Source organism: Chrysemys picta, chromosome 3 (assembly GCF_011386835.1).
Source record: "Chrysemys picta bellii isolate R12L10 chromosome 3, ASM1138683v2, whole genome shotgun sequence".
Lineage (NCBI taxonomy): Eukaryota > Metazoa > Chordata > Testudines > Emydidae > Chrysemys > Chrysemys picta.
The window spans coordinates 85,940,517-85,958,051 of record NC_088793.1 but is presented as its reverse complement, the minus strand read 5'-3'; the positions used below and the strand labels follow the sequence as shown (position 1 = coordinate 85,958,051).

Sequence of the window (17,535 nt, the reverse complement as noted above, 5' to 3'; positions counted from 1 at the left end):
CGTAGTGCATGGAAACAAGAAAGGAATATTGTGTATCCCTTATTTTTTAGTTTATTTGGCTAATTGGCTGAATTATCCCATCACACGCTAGTGACATGTTGGAAACTACTCCAAAATGTCCAATATTATGGCAGTGGTAGTTGAAAAGATGAATGTAAAAGCAAAATATTTGACCTCTAAATAGAAGGAATGAATTATTTTTAAATTCACGTAACTCTTTTTTTGTGTTTTTAAATCTTCTAATCTCCCCATCAGCCTGCCCCTCCGATTTTGTCCGCTGGTGTATGTGCCCTCTCATCACACTAATCCACAGAGACTTCAGCTTCCATGTTGATGACCCATTGGACCCCTTTGGTGCATGTTTCCTCACCTTCACTTTGTTAGTCCTGCAGCCCTGATTCAACTCTCCCATTCAACAAAAGGACAATTCTCTTTACCAAGCACTGTTTTCTCTAATCTCTCTGTTGGTGAGCTTCCCCTATCTGATGTAGGAACATGGGCCATAGGACTGTAAAGGACCTCCTGCATTACAGAATCCAGTTCCTTGTTATCATGGGCAATCCTGTCATATAATCCCATTTATAAATGTATTAAGCTCTGTCTTAAAACTAGTTAAGTTGTTTTCCTCTACTACTCCTATTGAAAGGCTGTTCCAAAATCTCACTCCTCTGATGGTTTAGAAATCTTTTAATTTCCAGCCTAAACTTATTCATGGTTTATACCCACTTTGTTTTTGTGCCAACGGTCTCCTTTATCTTAAAAAGCTCTTCTTTCTGGTGTTTATAACCCTGATGCATTTATAGAGCGCAATCATATCCTCTCTCTGCCTTCACTTTTCTAGAGTAAACAAACCAAGCTCTTTTAGTCTCCTCTTGTAAGATAGGCTCTCCACTCCCTTGATCATCCTACCAGCTCTTCTCTGTACCAGTTCCAATTTGAAATTAATTTTCTTGAAAAGAGGAAGGTGGAGGAGATTGGTCACTGTCAGCATTGCCCATCAGCCCTCTCCCTCATGCCCTGTCACTTGGCCTTTCTGTGACTTCCAGTCTGTCATTGCTGATGACTTCTTGTCTGTTCTAAGCCCTCTCCTTCTTTCCTTTTCTTCCTGTTTTTGACATGTCAGCTGCCTTCAACACCATTGATCATGGTCCTCTTTTTGAAATCTTGTCCTCCCTTTGCATCTGTGATCTGTCCTTGCCTGGTTCTCCTTCTATCTCTCTAATTGCTTCTTTGGAGGATCAGTCTAATTTTCCCCCTCAACTTTTTTTTGGGGAGGAGGGGCGGGAGCATGGTTCCAGGGGACTCTGTCTTGGGTCCCCTTCTCTTCTCTCTCTACACCTTACCAATGCGTAATCTCATCTGCAAAAACAAATTCAGCTTCCCACTCTATACTGATGACTTGCAGATCTACATCTTGTTTCCAAACTAAAATCTTGATCTGTCTCTTTGACACTTGTCTAGCTATCAGCTCAAGCTTAACATGGCTAAAACACAGTTATTAATCTTCCCTCCACCCACCCCCTTCTCACTACCTCTTTTCTTGATCACTAGACAACATCACCATCCTGCCTGTCTCTCAGGTCTGTAATCTAGGTGTCTTCAACTCAGACCTCTCTCTAGGTCAGTGGTTCCCAAACTGGGGTTCGTGAAATGTTACAGGGGATTCTCGGGAAAAAATTCCCTAATGGCGGACAGAGCTGTCCCTAGAGACCTCAGGCACCATGGGGCCAGCAGCCCGGAGCCCCTGGACTTCCAAGAGCTAAGCAGATCAAAGCAAGCATATCTGTCACACTGAAGAGATTTAAACTTCAAGACTCCTTATAAGAAATGGAAAGGGAGGTAGATATTTTTTGCTGTTTTTAAAATTAAATAGGCAGCTAGTATTGTTTTTAAAATTATTATGAAGAACAAGTTTAAGCTTTGTTGTAACGTGCGTTGTTTGCCTGGACTGCTCAAGACCTGAATGCTTGTGTAGGAGGAACTCTGTAAGTTGGCTTCTTAAATACCTTCATGCTTGTTTCACATCTGATACTCCTTGATGAAACATAGGAGCCTTGTCTTATAACAGGCTTATTCAAAGTGATACAAGCTATGAAAGTGAGATCTTGGAAGAGTGTTGCTGTTTTCATAATGTAATAAGAATACTGTAATGATTAATAAATAGTGTTTAATAAGCATGTCATAAAAACAAATTTTATATTTCCAAGATCACTGCTTTTATAATTTATACTCAGGTAAAGTTGAAAATCCCTGGAAATATTCATTTTTAGGAGGGGGTTCGCGAGACTTGACATTTTAGTGAAAGGGGTTCACAGGTTGTTAAAGTTTGGGAACCATTGCTCTAGGTCCTCACTTTCAGGCTACGTTTAAATCTTGCATGTTCTTTTCTGCATAACATCTCTATGATACAGCCTTTCCTACCATCCATACAGTTAAAACACTCATCCAGGCCTTCACCTTGCATCTCAGTTACTGCAAGACTCTTTTCTCTGGTCTTTGCAAAAGTAATCATGCCCCACTCATATCCATTCAGAATGATGCTGCAAAGATTTTCCAGCCTTCTTGCTTTGACCATGCCATCTTCCTCTTTGCTCCCACTCTCTATTGCATCAAATATAAATGGCTTGTCTTCACTTTCAAGACTGTTTTGCCTTCATGGCCTATCATCACACTACCATTCATCTCTGGAGAGATCATTGCTGTTGAGTAGGGTTACCATTCGTCCGGATTTACCCGGACATGTCCTCCTTTTGTGTGCTAAAAATAGCGTCCGGGGGGAATTTGTAAAGCACTCACAATGTCCGGGATTAGAAGAGCGAGTGGCTGGGAGGGCTGCAGGGAAGTCCCGGGCTGGACTCAGGAGCAGCTGTAGAGGAGCCGGATCCGCCCTGCATTCTGAGCCAGCAGCTCCCTTGCAGCCCAGTCCGGCAGCACTGTGCAGGGCCAGACCGGGTTTTGTTGTGCAGGGCCAGGGACCAGGTTTTGTTGTGCTGGGAAGCTCAGCCACGTGTCCGGCTCGGCTGCACAGAGCCCAACACTCTGTTCTGAGCAGCAGGGTAAGGAGGTCAGGGGGCAGGAAGGTTCTGGAGGTGGAGGTCAAGAAACGGGGGGGGCTTTTTGGGGGGAGTGGAGAAAGTTTTGGGCAGTCAGGGTACAGGTAGGGGGTAGGGTCCTGGGGGGCAATTGGGGGGGGTCTTAGGAGGGGGCAGTTAGGGGACAAGGAACAGGGAGTCTTAGGTAGGGGGTGGGGTTCTGGAGGGCAGTTAGGAGCAGGGGTCCCAGGAGGGGGCAGTCAGGGGACAAGGAGCAGGGGGGGAGTGTTTGGGAGTTCTGGGGGGGGCTGTCAGGTGGCAGGGGTGGGGAGATGGATCGGAGCAGTCAGGGGACAGGGAGCAGAGGGGTTTAGATGGGTTGGGAGTTCTGGGGGGGGTTGTCAGGGGGTGGGGAGTGGTTGGATGGGGCGTGGGAGTCCCAGGGGTCTGTCTGGGGGTGGGGGTGTGGATAAGGGTTGGGGCAGTCAGGGGACAAGAGGCAGGGAGGCTTAGATAGGGAGTGGAGTCCTGGGGGGCAGTTAGGGGCAGGGGTCCCAGGAGGGGGCAGTCAGGGGACAAGGAACGGGGGGAGGGTTGGGGGTTCTGGGGGGGCGGGAAGTGGGAGGGGCAGGGGCGGGGCTAGGGCGGGGCTCCTCCCGTCCTCTTTTTTTCTTGCTGAAATATGGTAACCCTACTGTTGAGATGTTGATGCTAGCCTCCGTTGCCCAATTGTTACACTTTCAAACAAGCACCTTTATGCTTTCTTGCGTGCTGCTGCACATGTTTGGGAGGAACTTCCCAGGGACATCAGCAAAGCATCCATCTTCAAATCCTTCCTCAAAACTCTCCTTTGCTGTGATGCCTACAAGAATCTTGACCATGGTTAGGCTGCTGCTGTGCAAGTCCATATCTTATCATACTGAGCAATATTGTCTCCTTTTCTTGTACTTCCCCCTCTGGGGCCTCTGTCTGTTTATTTTTGTTCATGTTTTAAAGTTAGATTGTTAGGCCTTTGGAGTAGGGAGAGCCTGGTTGTTCTGCTTGATACAGTGCTTAGCACAGTCCATGGTCCATAAGTAGGGCTGCTAGCACTATGCTGATACAGATAAAACTGGGAATTGAAACTTTTAAAATATGATATCCTAAAACAATTACAAACGGGAGCTCTGCACTTAGGTCTGGTCAGTGCTTCTGTTTTTCTTTACCATATGTTTGTACAGTACCTAGCCCAGTGGGCTTCTCTTCTTGATTGGTGTCTCTAGCTGCTACTGTTGTAACACAAACAATAAAGAATACTATAAAACAAGTTACCAGCTTGCCTCCTGCTGACAGAAATTTATAATAATTTGGGAAAAGTCCAGGTCCTTTCATTATACAGGAACTCCTCACTTAAAGTCGTCCCGGTTAACGTTGTTTCGATGTTAGGGAACATGCTCATTTAAAGTTGTGAAATGCTTCCTTCTAACGTCATTTGGCAGCCGCCTGTTTTGTCCACTGCTTGCAGGAAGAGCAGCCCTTTGCAGGTAGCTGGTGGGTGGTTGGAACCAGGGTGGACCAGCAGCCCCCTTATCAGCTCCCCACTCCCCGAAGTTCCTGTGCAGCAGCTGTCCCTTCCCCACTGCCATGTGCTGCTCCTGCCCTCTGCCTTGGAGCTGCTCCCAGAGACTCCTGCTTGCTGTACGGGGGAGGGGGAAAAATGGGGGCTAATGTCAGGGTGTCTCCCCCTCCCCCTGCTCCTGCACCCCGCTTACCCCATTTTCCATAGAGCAGGGGGGACACACGATGGAGGGAGCGAGCTTCTAGGCAGTAGCTACCCTCTGAGGTCTCAGCAAGCTGATTTAATTAACAAGGCAGTATACTTAAGCCTGAGGTCAGCTACTTAAAAGGGAAATGCACATTTTTTCTCTCACACACAGGGTGTGTGTCTCTGTCTGCCCTTCCTCCTTTCCTGCTGCCTTGTAGAGTGTTGTGAGAGTTAACCCTTGAGGGCTCAGTCAATTGCTAGTTCATTTAGCAGTAAGGCATTCCTTGGGAAATATCCCACTTTCTGATTCCTCCACCTCAACCAAGCTTCACAATCATCATCACTGTGTACCAGCATTAAATTGTTTGTTTAAAACGTATACTGTACTGTGTGTGTGTGTGTGTATAAAAATATTGTCTTTTGTCTGGTGAAAAAAATTTCCCCGGAACCTAACCCCTTCATTTACATTAATTCTTATGGGGAAATTGGATTCGCTTAACACCATTTCATTTAAAGTAGCATTTTTCAGGAACATAACTACAACATTAAGTGAGGAGTTCCTGTATATCTTTTCTGGAGCAGCAAAGCTTTGCTTAAATAAATTGTTTGAAGAAGTTCCTGGGACAAGCCATTGAAGTGTATAAGAGAAACAGTTGCTGTATCGTGCTATTAAATGAGATTATATATTGCAATCCAGAATAGGGAGAATCCAATATAAACTATTTTTTCTAATTTTCTTCAAGTATATGTGAGACTGACTCAAATGTAAAAAGCAATAGATTTTTGACCAGTCTCGTCCCGGAATGTGCAGCACTAGTCACTTACACCCCTTCCTCAAACTAATTTACCTTATGCTCAAACATTGTATGTGGCAGGATCACTATTAAAAGAGTCTGAGCCTTTGTATAATATTGAATGTGAAAGTACAGTGGTCACTATTAAAACGTCAGCATTTAAGCTACCACAATTCTTTTAGTGCTTGTCCCTATTTGGAGTATTCCCACTTGGTCTTTTCTCTGCACTCAAGGCAGGTACAAAATGCCTCTCCATGGTAGTGGCTCACTTAAGGAATCGGTATTTTCATTTGTTCGTACTTGAATGATTAGCTGCAGAAGGTCACAGATTTTTTTTTTTTAATGGGGAAATGTGTTTTTTTTCCCCTCCCCCCAACCTTGTTCTTGGAAACAGCTGAACCATCTGGGCTGAAATTTTCCAGAAAACCCCAAACACCCCCTTCCCCCCCAAAAAATAGCATGAGGCTCACAGCCAGGGTGGAAAATTTCAGCATAGAATCATAGGGTTAGAAGGGACTACAAGGGTCAGCTAGTCTACCCCCCCAGCCAAGATGCAGGATTTGTTATGTCCAAACCATCCAAGACAGATGGCTATCCATCCTCCTTTTGAAAACCTCCAGTGAAGGAGCTTCCACAACCTCCCTTGGCAGTCTGTTCCATGTTCTTACAGTTCTTACAGTTAGGAAGCTTTTCCTGAGATTTAATCTAAATCTGCTGTGCTGAGTTTGAACCCATTGCCTCTTTTCCTGCCCTCTGTGGCAAGAGAGAACAACTCTTCTCCATCTCTTTTATGGCAGCCTGTCAAGAATTTGAAGATCGCTGTCATGTCTCTCCCTTAATCTCCTCTTTTCCAAACTAAAGGTACCCAGTTCCTTCAGCCTTTGCTCATATATCTTGCATTCCGTCCCTTTCATCATCTTTGTTGCTCACCTCTGAATCCTTTCCAGTTTCTCTACATCCTTTCTATTCATTGGTGACCAAAATTGGACACAGTATTCCAGCTGAGGCCTAACCAGCGCCGAGTAGAGTGGTCCTATCACCTCCCATGACTTGCATACTATGCCTCTGCTAATGCAACCTAAAATTGCACTTGCTTTCTTTGCAACAGCATCATATTGCTGACTCATATTGAGGTTGTGATCCACCACAACTCTCAGATTATTCTCAGCTGTGCTGCTGCCAAGCCAGTTACCCCCCATTTTGTATTTGTGCATTTGGTGTTTCTTCCCCAAGTGTAGCACCTTATATTTGTCTTTGTTGAATTTCATTTTGTTGTCTATAGCCCAGTTCTCCAATTTATCAAGATCCCTCTGAATCTTAGCGCTATCCTCCAAAGTGTTGGCAACCCCCTCTCCCCGGCTTTGTATCATCTGCAAATTTGATCAGGATGAACTCTATTCGTACATCCAGGTCATTCATAAAGATGTTAAATAATACTGGACTCAGAACAGATCCCTGTGGAACGCCACTTCAGACCTCCTCCAATCTGACATCATTCCATTAATAGCATAAGCATTTAAAGATTGGGAAAATTATGGCAACTGAAAACAAGGTCTTATAATGTCAAATTTCAGGCAGCCTTAATAATAGGCAGTGCTACCAGCCCTGCCAATAATAACATTTTGTAACTGATAAAAAGAATTTCCCTGCCTTTTTAGGCAGTCTGAAGTCATATGACACATAATTACAAAAGTAATAATGATTTCACTTAATTCATTTGGAGATGCTATGAAGCTGGTGTCCATGAGTGAACTCTGTACTGAAGTCTTGAATGAAAGTTGGGATTGTAGAAAATGACACTTGATAGCAAGTGCGTGCATACATGTTTTACTGAAACTGCATTCACTTTTAGAAGGGGTCTGTGAATAATCTTGAATAAGACTGCATGACACTTCAGTTACTCGTGTATTGTCTGGGAAACTCTTTGAACCCAGTTCTCAGCAAGTATGTCTAATAGGAGTGTTGACATAGAATGTTGTTCTGAGCCCTTAGGGATCACTATTAGAGCACCTCTGCCAATTCTCGAGGTTGCTTAGGTTGCCTAACCAATATTTCTTTTGCTGATCAAGGTTTTCTTAAAGAGACACCTATTAAGTTATCATTCACCACCTAAAGCCTTTGCCAGCTGTCTCAGTTCTTATTGGGGAAAAAATGTTGTAGTTTTGCCTCATGAGTTGTGTCAAGACAAAACTTTTCACTTTTGACTGAGGAATGAGAAAATACTAGTCCTAAACTAATAGTCCGTTGAGTTTTCTCAATTGCCCTCGATGGGATGGTAAGACAATGAAAAGAATCTTGGGGGGGGCATATTGTGACTTGGGAGACAGTCAATTAATGTCTTGTTTTAGCTTGTTGCATGCTTTGGATTTCTCCGAAGAGTTGACTGTGAGTGACTGCAAAAGGTATCACTAATAAATAAGTGGTAACCTAGTGCCAAACTAGTACCAAATTTAACAGTAATCACATTCATAAAAAGATATAATAAACATTTGTTCTTTAACTCAGTGAGAGAAATGTTAAAATTACAACAAATAACTGGCTAAATTCCTTCACTAATTTTTCTTTAATGAGTCTTGAACAAAAAAGACCCTGAAGTATATTTTTGTTGGTTTTGTTACAAGTTCAGTATTATTACCCTAAAATATAATGTACACGAGCATTTACTGTAAAAGAACTATGTGCAATATTTGAGTCTATAATGATTTACTATAATACAATCAATGTGCAGTGAAAATGTACTGTATGCATCTATAAAATACTGTGTGTAGAACCATTTAAAGAAAAGTACTATGGTTAAACTATAACCACAGATTTATTAAATACAATGGAACCATAAATGTAAAACACTGTCAGTTTTCACTTTTTTCTACCACACATTGGAAATACAAAAGAATTAAATGTTAAAGATGCATCAAATTAGAAATACTTGTGTGTCTAATTGGTGTAAAAGTAAAAGATTAAAATCTAGATTGGATTTATATTCCTTATTTTTTTAAATGCAGTAGGATCAACACAAGGAATTTAATCATGTTTTACGAGGCTAATAATAGCAGAAATTACTACAGGAACTGTTGTATGTCTCTGTTCTTGCCCCTCTTAATTTTGTAGACTTTCTCATTTTGAGGAGTTTGGATTTAATCAACATCCAGCTAGCTATTAAACTGATGTTATATCTGCAGTTTAGGACTTTCTGCATGGGAAATTAAGCCAAATTAACTAAAGGGTATGAATTTAAAATGCATTAATAAAAGTACATTGAACCCCTTTGTGCATGCTCTCAGAAGTAAAGTGGCCTTTATCTTGATTCACTTTCAAAAGTGAAAAATAATCTCTAATATTCCATAAATTCACATATTTTAGAAATAAATTCAATTTGAAAGTCAGAGTTTGTGAACCGGATTAATATAAGGAAATAAAAATTCAGATTGACACTCTGTTAGGTTATTAACTTTCTTTGGACGATTCATGTCACAACTTTGGTATCAAGTGAGTGTAGACTTTTATTTGAACACAGTATATAGCTTTGGTACACTTAGGTTGTGTCAAGATGCAAAAATGCTCAATAAAAACAAACACAAAAAAAGCCCAAGACAAACCACTTGTCACCTATAGATATAGATGTTCTTTCCTTTCTGTGAAACAATAACAGCATTATCCCTCTATTTCTTTAGCACTGGTTTATAATTACACACAGTCGTCCTTCAAAAGCCAGACATTTTATAAATTTAACGGGGAAAATCAGCTTCTGAAAAATAAGCAACTAGTCAGTACTGATGGGTCCATTTGTTGTGTGATCTCTTGGGTTGTTCCCCTAGTATTCTAGAAAACATTAGTTGATGAAAATACTTGTCAGCATCTTCAATCCCAAGTGGATATGTCAAGTCAGAGGACATCAGTGTGTGACCTGGTAACTTAAGCCTTCTCTCCACTGCTAAAATAAATAAATAAATAAATAAAAAAGCTGAGTGTTTTACTTTGGGGTAATTAATACATGTGAGCTATCCTGAGGTAAAAACACTGAAGACAAACCACGAAAGTCAGCCCTATAACCTCATCTTGAGTGACCTTGGTTAGTTTACCTCACAAAAAAACTGGGAGTGGCTTGTCTTCAGTGTTTTTACCTCAGCATAGCTCTCACACTGTTAATTACTCCCAATGTAAAACACTCTCAGCTTTTTTTAGCAGTGAAAACAATCTCTTGCCCTGCGTAAATGAGATGAATAGTAAAATAAATTATGTATGTATCCAGCTGCAATTAAAAAAACCAACCAGATTAATACGTGTTTAGGTGTCATAATACATTGTTTAACATGGAATTAACTGGAGCCAATTTTGAAGATTATTATTATTATTATTTTAGTAAATTGACTAGCTTCTTGCAGCAGAGAAACTGTTCTTGGAAATCTCTTTCCTTTAGTTCAAATAGAGTATATTTTAAGTTTTATTATTGATCAGATAATTCCTCCTCATGTCAGTAATATAGGAAACTTCCTTGCAAGTCAACTCAGATGAGAAGTCAAGGCATTTTAATACCTCCAGAAAAGGCAGACCTTCCTAATAGCTTTTCAGTGGCTTATTTCTTGCTAGATTATTTCAGTTTAGGGTCTTGGATTATTCAATTAGAAATCTTTAATTTTGTAGCAGGTCAGAGGTTCCCCAACTAAGGGGAAAACTCTTCTTTCCTAGAGAGAAGACTGCATTCCTTTTCATCTTTCCACTGGGGCAAAGGGGAAAGGCAGAATTGTAAATGTATGACTGAAACACCCAACAGAATCTGTCTTCAAAACTGTCTCTAACATCAGGTACAGGATAAAATCATATTAAAAAAAAATGCAGATTTCTGAATTGGAGAGTCACAACAAACTTTTCTTCCTCTGTAATATTCTGATTTCTCATTTAAAGTGAGCTCCTTCTTCCTATACTGGTATTGGAATGCTAAACTGTATTATTCTGTTCAGCCACTACATGGAGCTATGTGTAAAACTATGTTATTTAAACAAACCTCGGCCATACCTGACAGAGCATTAAATGTGTATGTTATGTTGTACACATTTGGTGTGTATAAGCGAGATCTGTAACCAGTCCACATCTGGTACAGAAGTACATGACATGGTGTCAGGAGTAAACTAAGAACAGAAACAGAAGGAACAAAGCAACAAAGGTTGCAGGATCTCATTGACATGCTACTCATCAGTTTGCCAAAGAACTTTAGCTTTGACAAATGTTCACAATGGACAGACTGGAAGCAATATTTTGCAAGATTTCAAATTGCAAACTCCACAAGGAAACTGGAGATATACAGGTATCTTTTAATTTATGCTGTGGGGAAGCAAGCAGAGCATATCTTTAAAACCTTTGATTTTACTGAAGACGATCATAAAGATGACAAAGAACTGGTTCTGGCTATGTTTGAGGTGTACTTTATACCCCAGAGAAATATGGTTTATGAAAGAGCATGTTTTCACTAGAGAATTCAAGAACCAGGGGAAAATGTTGAATGCTTTGAATGAAAACTGTTATTTGGGGAATGCAAAACATGAAAATATCAGACAGGCTGTTAGTGAGATAACAGATAAAAACTAGGGCTGTCAAGCAATTAAAAAAATTAATCAGGATTGTGCGATTAATCGCACTGTTAAAGAATCATAGGCATGCGCCCGGGGTGTGCCGGGTGTGCCCAGGCACACACTAATGCAGGGGTGGGCAAATGGCTCCACTCTCCTGGCACAGCAAGCTGCTGGCTCCTCCCCCGCCTTCCCTCCTCCCCTGGAGCCATGCTGGGGGCCCTGCTCCACCAATATCTGGAGCTGGGTCTCTTCCCCCAGCCCCCACCTACCACCCTCCCCCGTGGGTCTCCCCCCCTCCCCCCACCTGGCCGCGTCCCTGCCTGGAAGAAAGCGGCGCGCGCCTCTCCCCTGCCTGCTTGTGCTGCTGGTGAAGCACATTCCTACGCTGAGCAGCTCCCGGCAGCAACTGCTGTCTGCTGCCCCAGGGTCCTAGTGCCCTCCATCCCCTAATGGCAGGGCAGTCTACCCTTACCCTGCCCTTCCTCCCTAGCCCTGAGCCTCTACAACATCCCAGACCCCTCAACCCCAGACCTCATTCCCCAACACCTTAATCCTCTGCCCCAGCCCTAAACCCCCTCCTGCATCATGAACCCTTCATCCCTAGTCATAGCCCTCATCCCCCCTCACCCTAATCCTCTGCCCCAGCCCTGAGTCCCCTCCTGCACCATGAACCCCTCATTCCCAGCCAGAGCCCTCATCCCCCTGCATCCTAATCCTCTGCCCCAGTCCTGAGCCCCTTCCTGCATCATGAACCCCCTCATCCCCCTGCATCCTAATCCTCTGCCCCAGCCCTGAGCCCCTTCCTGCATCATGAACCCCTCATCCTCAGCCCATAGCCCTCACCCCTGCACCCCCTCCAATCCCCAAACTCCCTCCCAGAGCGTGCACCCCCTCCCCCTTCCCACACACCCCCTCCTGCCCCCAAACTCCCTTCCAGAGCCTGCACCCCTCACCCCCTCCTACATCCCCAGCCCAGAGCCTGCACCCAAACTCAATCCCAGAGCTTGCATCCCTCACCCCCTCCTGCACACCCGCTCCCTGCCCCACCCTGGAGCCTGCACCCAGCACCCAAACTCCATCCCAGAGCCTGCATCCCTCCTGCACCCTAATCCCCAGCCCAGGACCTGCACCCCAGACCTCCTCCCTCCACGCAAATTCCCTCCCAGAGCCTTAGGCAGGTGGGGGGTGGAGTTGGGGGGAGCGGGTTCTGGGTGCCACCAAAATTTCTACAAACCTGCCACCCATGTGTGGGGCAGCGTGTCTGGCTCTGCGCGGAGCAAAACATGCTACTAGGAGCCTCATGGTAAGGGGTCCGGGGCCAGGAGGGGGGGTTGGATAAGGGGTGGGGGCAGTCAGGGGACAGGGAGCAGAGTGGGTTGGATAGGGGGTAGGATCCCGGGGAAGTGGTTGGAGTGGGGGGTCTCTGGAGGGGGCAGTCAGGGAGCAGGGAGGGTTGGATGGGGCATGAGAGTCCCGGGGTCTGTCAGGGGATGCGGGGTGGATAGGGGTCAGAGCAGTCAGAGGACAGGGAGCAAGGAGGGTCCTGGGGGGGCAGTTAAGGTGGGGGGGTCTCTGGAGGAGGTGGTCAGGGGACAAGGAGCTGGGGGGGGGGTTGGATGAGTCGGGAGTTCTGGGGGGGGGCCTGTCAGGAGGCAGGGGTGTGGAGAGATGTTGGGGCACGTAGGGAGCGAGGGGGGGGGTGTTTATGAGTCGGGAGTTCTGGGGGTCCTGTCAGGGGGCGGGGAGCGGTTGGATGGGGCTTGGGAGTCCTGAGGGCCTGTCTGGGGGTGTGGGTGTGGATAAGGGTCGGGGCAGTCAGGGGACAGGTAGGGGGTAGGGTTCTAGGAGGGCAGTCGGGACAAGGAGCAGGGAGGCTTAGATAGGGGGTGGGGTCCTGGGGGGCAGTTAGGGGCAGGGGTCCCAGGAGGGGGTAGTCAGGGGACAAGGAGCAGGGGGGGTTGGGAGTTCTGAGGGAGACAGTCAGGGTGCAGGAAGTAGGAGGGAGTGGATGGGGGTAGGGTGAGGGCGGGGCTATGGCACGGTGGGGGCGGGGCTAGGGCGCGGCTCCCTGTGTGCGCACCCGAATGAAATGTGCTGCGCACGCCTATGAATAGAATACCATTTATTTAAATATTTTGGGATGTTTTCTAAATTTTCAGATTTAGATTTGATTTCAATTACAACACAGAATACAAAGTGTACAGTGCTCACTTTACATTCATTTTTCTTACAAATATTTGCACTGTAAAAAAACAAAATAAATAGTATATTTCAATCCACTTAATACAAGTACTGTAGTGCAATCTCTTTATAATGAAAGTTGAACTTACAACTGTAGAATTATGTACAAAAAAATAACTGCATCCAAAAACAAAACAATGTAAAACTTTAGAATCTACTTCAGTCCTACTTCAGCCAATTGCTCAGACAAACAAGTTTGGTTACAATTTGCAGGAGATAATGCTGCCCACATGTTGTTTACAATGTCACCTGAAAGTGAGAACAGGCGTTCACGTGGTATTGTTGTAGCCGGCATCGCAAGATATTTATATACAGATGTGCTAAATATTCATATGTCCCTTCATGCTTCAACCACCATTCCAGAAGATATGCTTCTATGCTGATGATGGGTTCTGCTCGATAACGATCCAAAGCAGAGCGGACCGATGCACGTTCATTTTCATCATCTGAGTCAGATGCCACCAGCATTTTTTGGTGGTTCAGGTTCTGTAGTTTCCACATCAGAGTGTTGCTCTTTTAAGACATCTGGAAGCAAGCTCCATGCCTCGTCCCTCTCAAATTTTGGAAGGCACGTCAGATTCTTAAACCTTGGGTTGAGTGCTGTATCTATCCTTAGAAATCTCACATTGGTACCTTCTTTGTGTTTTGTCAAATTTGCTGTGCAAGTGTTCTTAAAAAGAACATGTGTTGGGTCATCATCTGAGACTGCTATAACATGAAATATATGGCAGAATGTGGGTAAAACAGAACAGGAGATATACAGGTCTCCCCCAAGGAGTTCAGTCACAAATTTAATTAACACATTATTTTTTAACAAGCATCATCAGCATGGAAGCATGTCCTCTGGAATGGTGGCCAAAGCATGAAGGGTCATATGAATGTTTAGCATATCTGGTACGTAAATACCTTGCAACGTCGGCTACAAAAGTACCATGCGAACGCCTGTTCTCACTTTCAGGTGACACTGTAAATAAGAAGCAGTCAGCAATATCTCCCGTAAATGTAAACAAACTTGTTTGTCTTAGCAATTGTCTGAACAAGAAATATGACTGAGTGGACTTGTAGGCTCTAAAGTTTTAAATTGTTTTGTTTTTGAGTGCAGTTGTGTAACAAAAAAAATCTACATGTGTAAGTTACACTTTCACGATAAAGAGATTGCACTACAGTACTTGTATGAAGTGAATTGAAAAATACTATTTCTTTTGTTTATCATTTTTACGGTGCAAATATTTCTAATAAAATAATAATATAAGGTGAGGAATGTACACTTTGTATTTTGTGTTGTAATAGAAATCAATATATTTGAAAATGTAGAAAAATATCCAAAAATATGTATTAAATTTCAATTGGTATTCTATTGTTTAACAGTGCAATTAATTGCGATTAATTTTTTTTAATCGCAGTTAATATTTTTGAGTTAATCACGTGAGTTAACGGCAATTCATTGACAGCCCTAATAAAAGCCTTTTCACATTAGCTACAATTGAAGAGAGATTTAACCCTAGCCACAGCTATACAGAGAGCAAATCAATCTGAGTCGGTGAAACAGCAAAACCTAGGACAACTTGACAAACTTGGAGAACCTGAAACTAGCTTAGATACTGTAAACAGAAACTTGAGAGTTAAAAGTCAATATCATAAAACACTTGAGGCAATGGGAGAGAACTCCCAGTCTTAGTAGAATACCAACCTACATGCCCAGGGTGTGAAAACAAATCATATCCCAAGAGATGAAGTATGTCCAGCCAGAGGTACATGGTGTAATACACACATAAAATATGGACATTTTGTGGCTGTTTGCCACACCAGAGCAGTCAGGGAGTTGACTCTTACTGCAGACAAGTAAGAGCCACAGAAATAAATTATAGAAGTAGCTTTGGCTTTTTTCTTTAGGGGGGGGAAAAAGCAGTTAAATTTGCATGTATCAAATTTCTCTGTTTCATATTCACCAATCTGGCATCTTCATTTCATGAACACTTACAGGAAATGAAACACAGAAGTAAGGACTAATATAAAATGTAGTGCCAAAAATAAAAAAGCTGTTAAACCACATTACAGCTACATAGTTTAAAATAAAGTTTCAGTGTTAGGAAATGTAAAAGCTAAGGTTTCTACAGCAACATTAACGTGGCCACATTGCACATACTACTGTGCACAGTTATTTTTTATTCTTGTTAAATATTAATTAACGTTAATTTCTGCATATCCCTGGAGGAACCTTAACTTCTGCCATTCCCGATATTTTAACTCAAAGATCTTAATTGTATTATCATACATTTTGCTAAAAAAGAGCCAGAGTTATGCTTTTAAACAGTTATGCTTTTAAGTTCACACCTGACTGATATTAATATGGCAAGTCCCTCCTTTGCTGCTTCTAATATTTGCAAGTCCAGGTTAGCAGTGTAGTAGCACTGTTTATACTGCGATGCCTGCTTCCTTGCAAGGGGAACAAATACACTATGTCTGTGCTGAGGAAATTTTCCCTCAGTGTTCAAAACAGTTTTAAATGAGGTCAGCTGAACGATCCTTAAAACCAATGGAACAGAAGTGTATGTACCCAAAGTAAAGAAAACACAAGACTTAAGTGGCTGGAACTATTTTTATAAGTAGGTTAAACAAACCATCTGAAAGCAAGTTTGATTTTTTTTTTTGGTCATGTCATGCTCCTGAACCAGATATGGACTGCTTACAGAGCTTGCTTATATGTACCAGATGTGTTCATCATAAGATCCTTTAAGGCTCCACCACGTATGGCTGAGGTTTTGTTAAATAAGGTATTTTACACATAGTGCCACCTAGAGGCTAAACAACATAAAGTTTAGCATTCTATTACATCTCCCCCTTTAAGTTCTACCTTCTACAAATGTTTACACTGTCACAATGTCTTTGCAGTTCAGTACGGATCAGTCTGCATTGTATGTCTGCATTGCAAGTGTCTCTGCATTGTACTGCTTTTCTATTTACATAACCCAAATGCATAATCACTTGGTCACCTGGCTATCCATTAGTTGCAGCGATTGGCTGTGGTTGGTTTGGAATAGTTGAGTCATTGTCTTCTTGTTCTGCATCTGACATCTGTACAGTTTGCTCTGTTGACTGTTCCTTTTTATGATCAAACTGTAGATGTTCATGTTTTCTGTTGAATTCTCTGCTGTTGGTCTCAATCACATATGATTTGGGCACTGAATTCTTTTTCTTTATGACAGCTGGAGTTGTCCATCCCTTTTCTCCGTCCAATTTGGCATGAACATAGTCACCAGGTTCTAGACCTGGGAGTTCTCTGTGTGACATCTGTTGTAAAAGTGTTCATAAGCTCTTTTAGGCCTGGTCTACACTAACCCCCCAATTCGAACTAAGGTACGCAACTTCAGCTACGTGAATAACGTAGCTGAAGTCGACATACCTTAGTTCGAACTTACCGCGGTCCAGATGCGGCAGGCAGGCTCCCCCGTCAACTCCGCGTACTCCTCGCGCCGAGCAGGGTTACTGGAGTCAATGGGGAGCACTTCTGGGTTCGATTTATCGCATCCAGACAAGACGCGATAAATCGAACCCAGAAGTTTGATTGCCTGCCGCCGAACCAGCGAGTAAGTATAGACGAGCCCTAAGCCTTTTTATCCCTTTTGGTTACGCCCCTCATGTCTGCCACTTCATAGATAGTGCTGACCTTGCTTAACTACCTCACTGTACCTCCCATCCATGGTTGACCTCGCCTAGTTTACCACTCTAGCACAACTAAAGTGCATTGCTTCTACTAAATTTTTACAGCAGGATAGCTAATGTGCATTAGTTATCCTGCGGTAAAAACACAACCTTTTTGGTCACTGAAGACTTAGCTTTGATGAATCTGGCGTCTGACCATTTGAGCAAGTGCTACAAAGCCTTCATATTTGATACAGCTTTTTTATCATAATGAGAATGACCTGCACAGTAACAACAGTTCACCTCTCCTTCCTAATTCCTACAAAGAGACCCTTCTCCAAGCAGACCTTTCTGTCTTCCAAAAAGTAGACAAGCCAGAGACTTTGGTATTGTCAGTCTCTTATTTGGAAGGCACTCACATACTCCAGCTATCGGCAGCAGTACAAAACCCTAAGATAATCAATGGATGACATATAAGAAAGAGTTTAAGACAACTTGGGCTCTGTTGAAGCGAA

The 17,535-nt window shown here is 43.2% G+C and overlaps 1 protein-coding gene across 11 annotated transcripts in view; it reads left to right on the top strand.

Annotated features, from left to right (window-relative positions):
* The window catches only part of CDK19 (cyclin dependent kinase 19), a 227,426-nt gene that overhangs the window by 80,735 nt on the left and 129,156 nt on the right, over positions 1-17,535 (top strand). The window contains exon 1 of one of the 11 annotated variants that reach the window (XM_065590246.1): positions 10,684-10,872. The exons of 9 other annotated variants lie outside the window; for them this stretch is intronic. In XM_065590246.1, coding sequence (XP_065446318.1) covers positions 10,792-10,872 — 81 coding nt within the window. In that variant the 5' untranslated portion in view covers positions 10,684-10,791. Of the gene's footprint in view, positions 1-10,683; positions 10,873-17,535 lie in introns of those variants that run through there. One more of the 11 variants, XM_005287619.5, reaches the window with a different exon arrangement.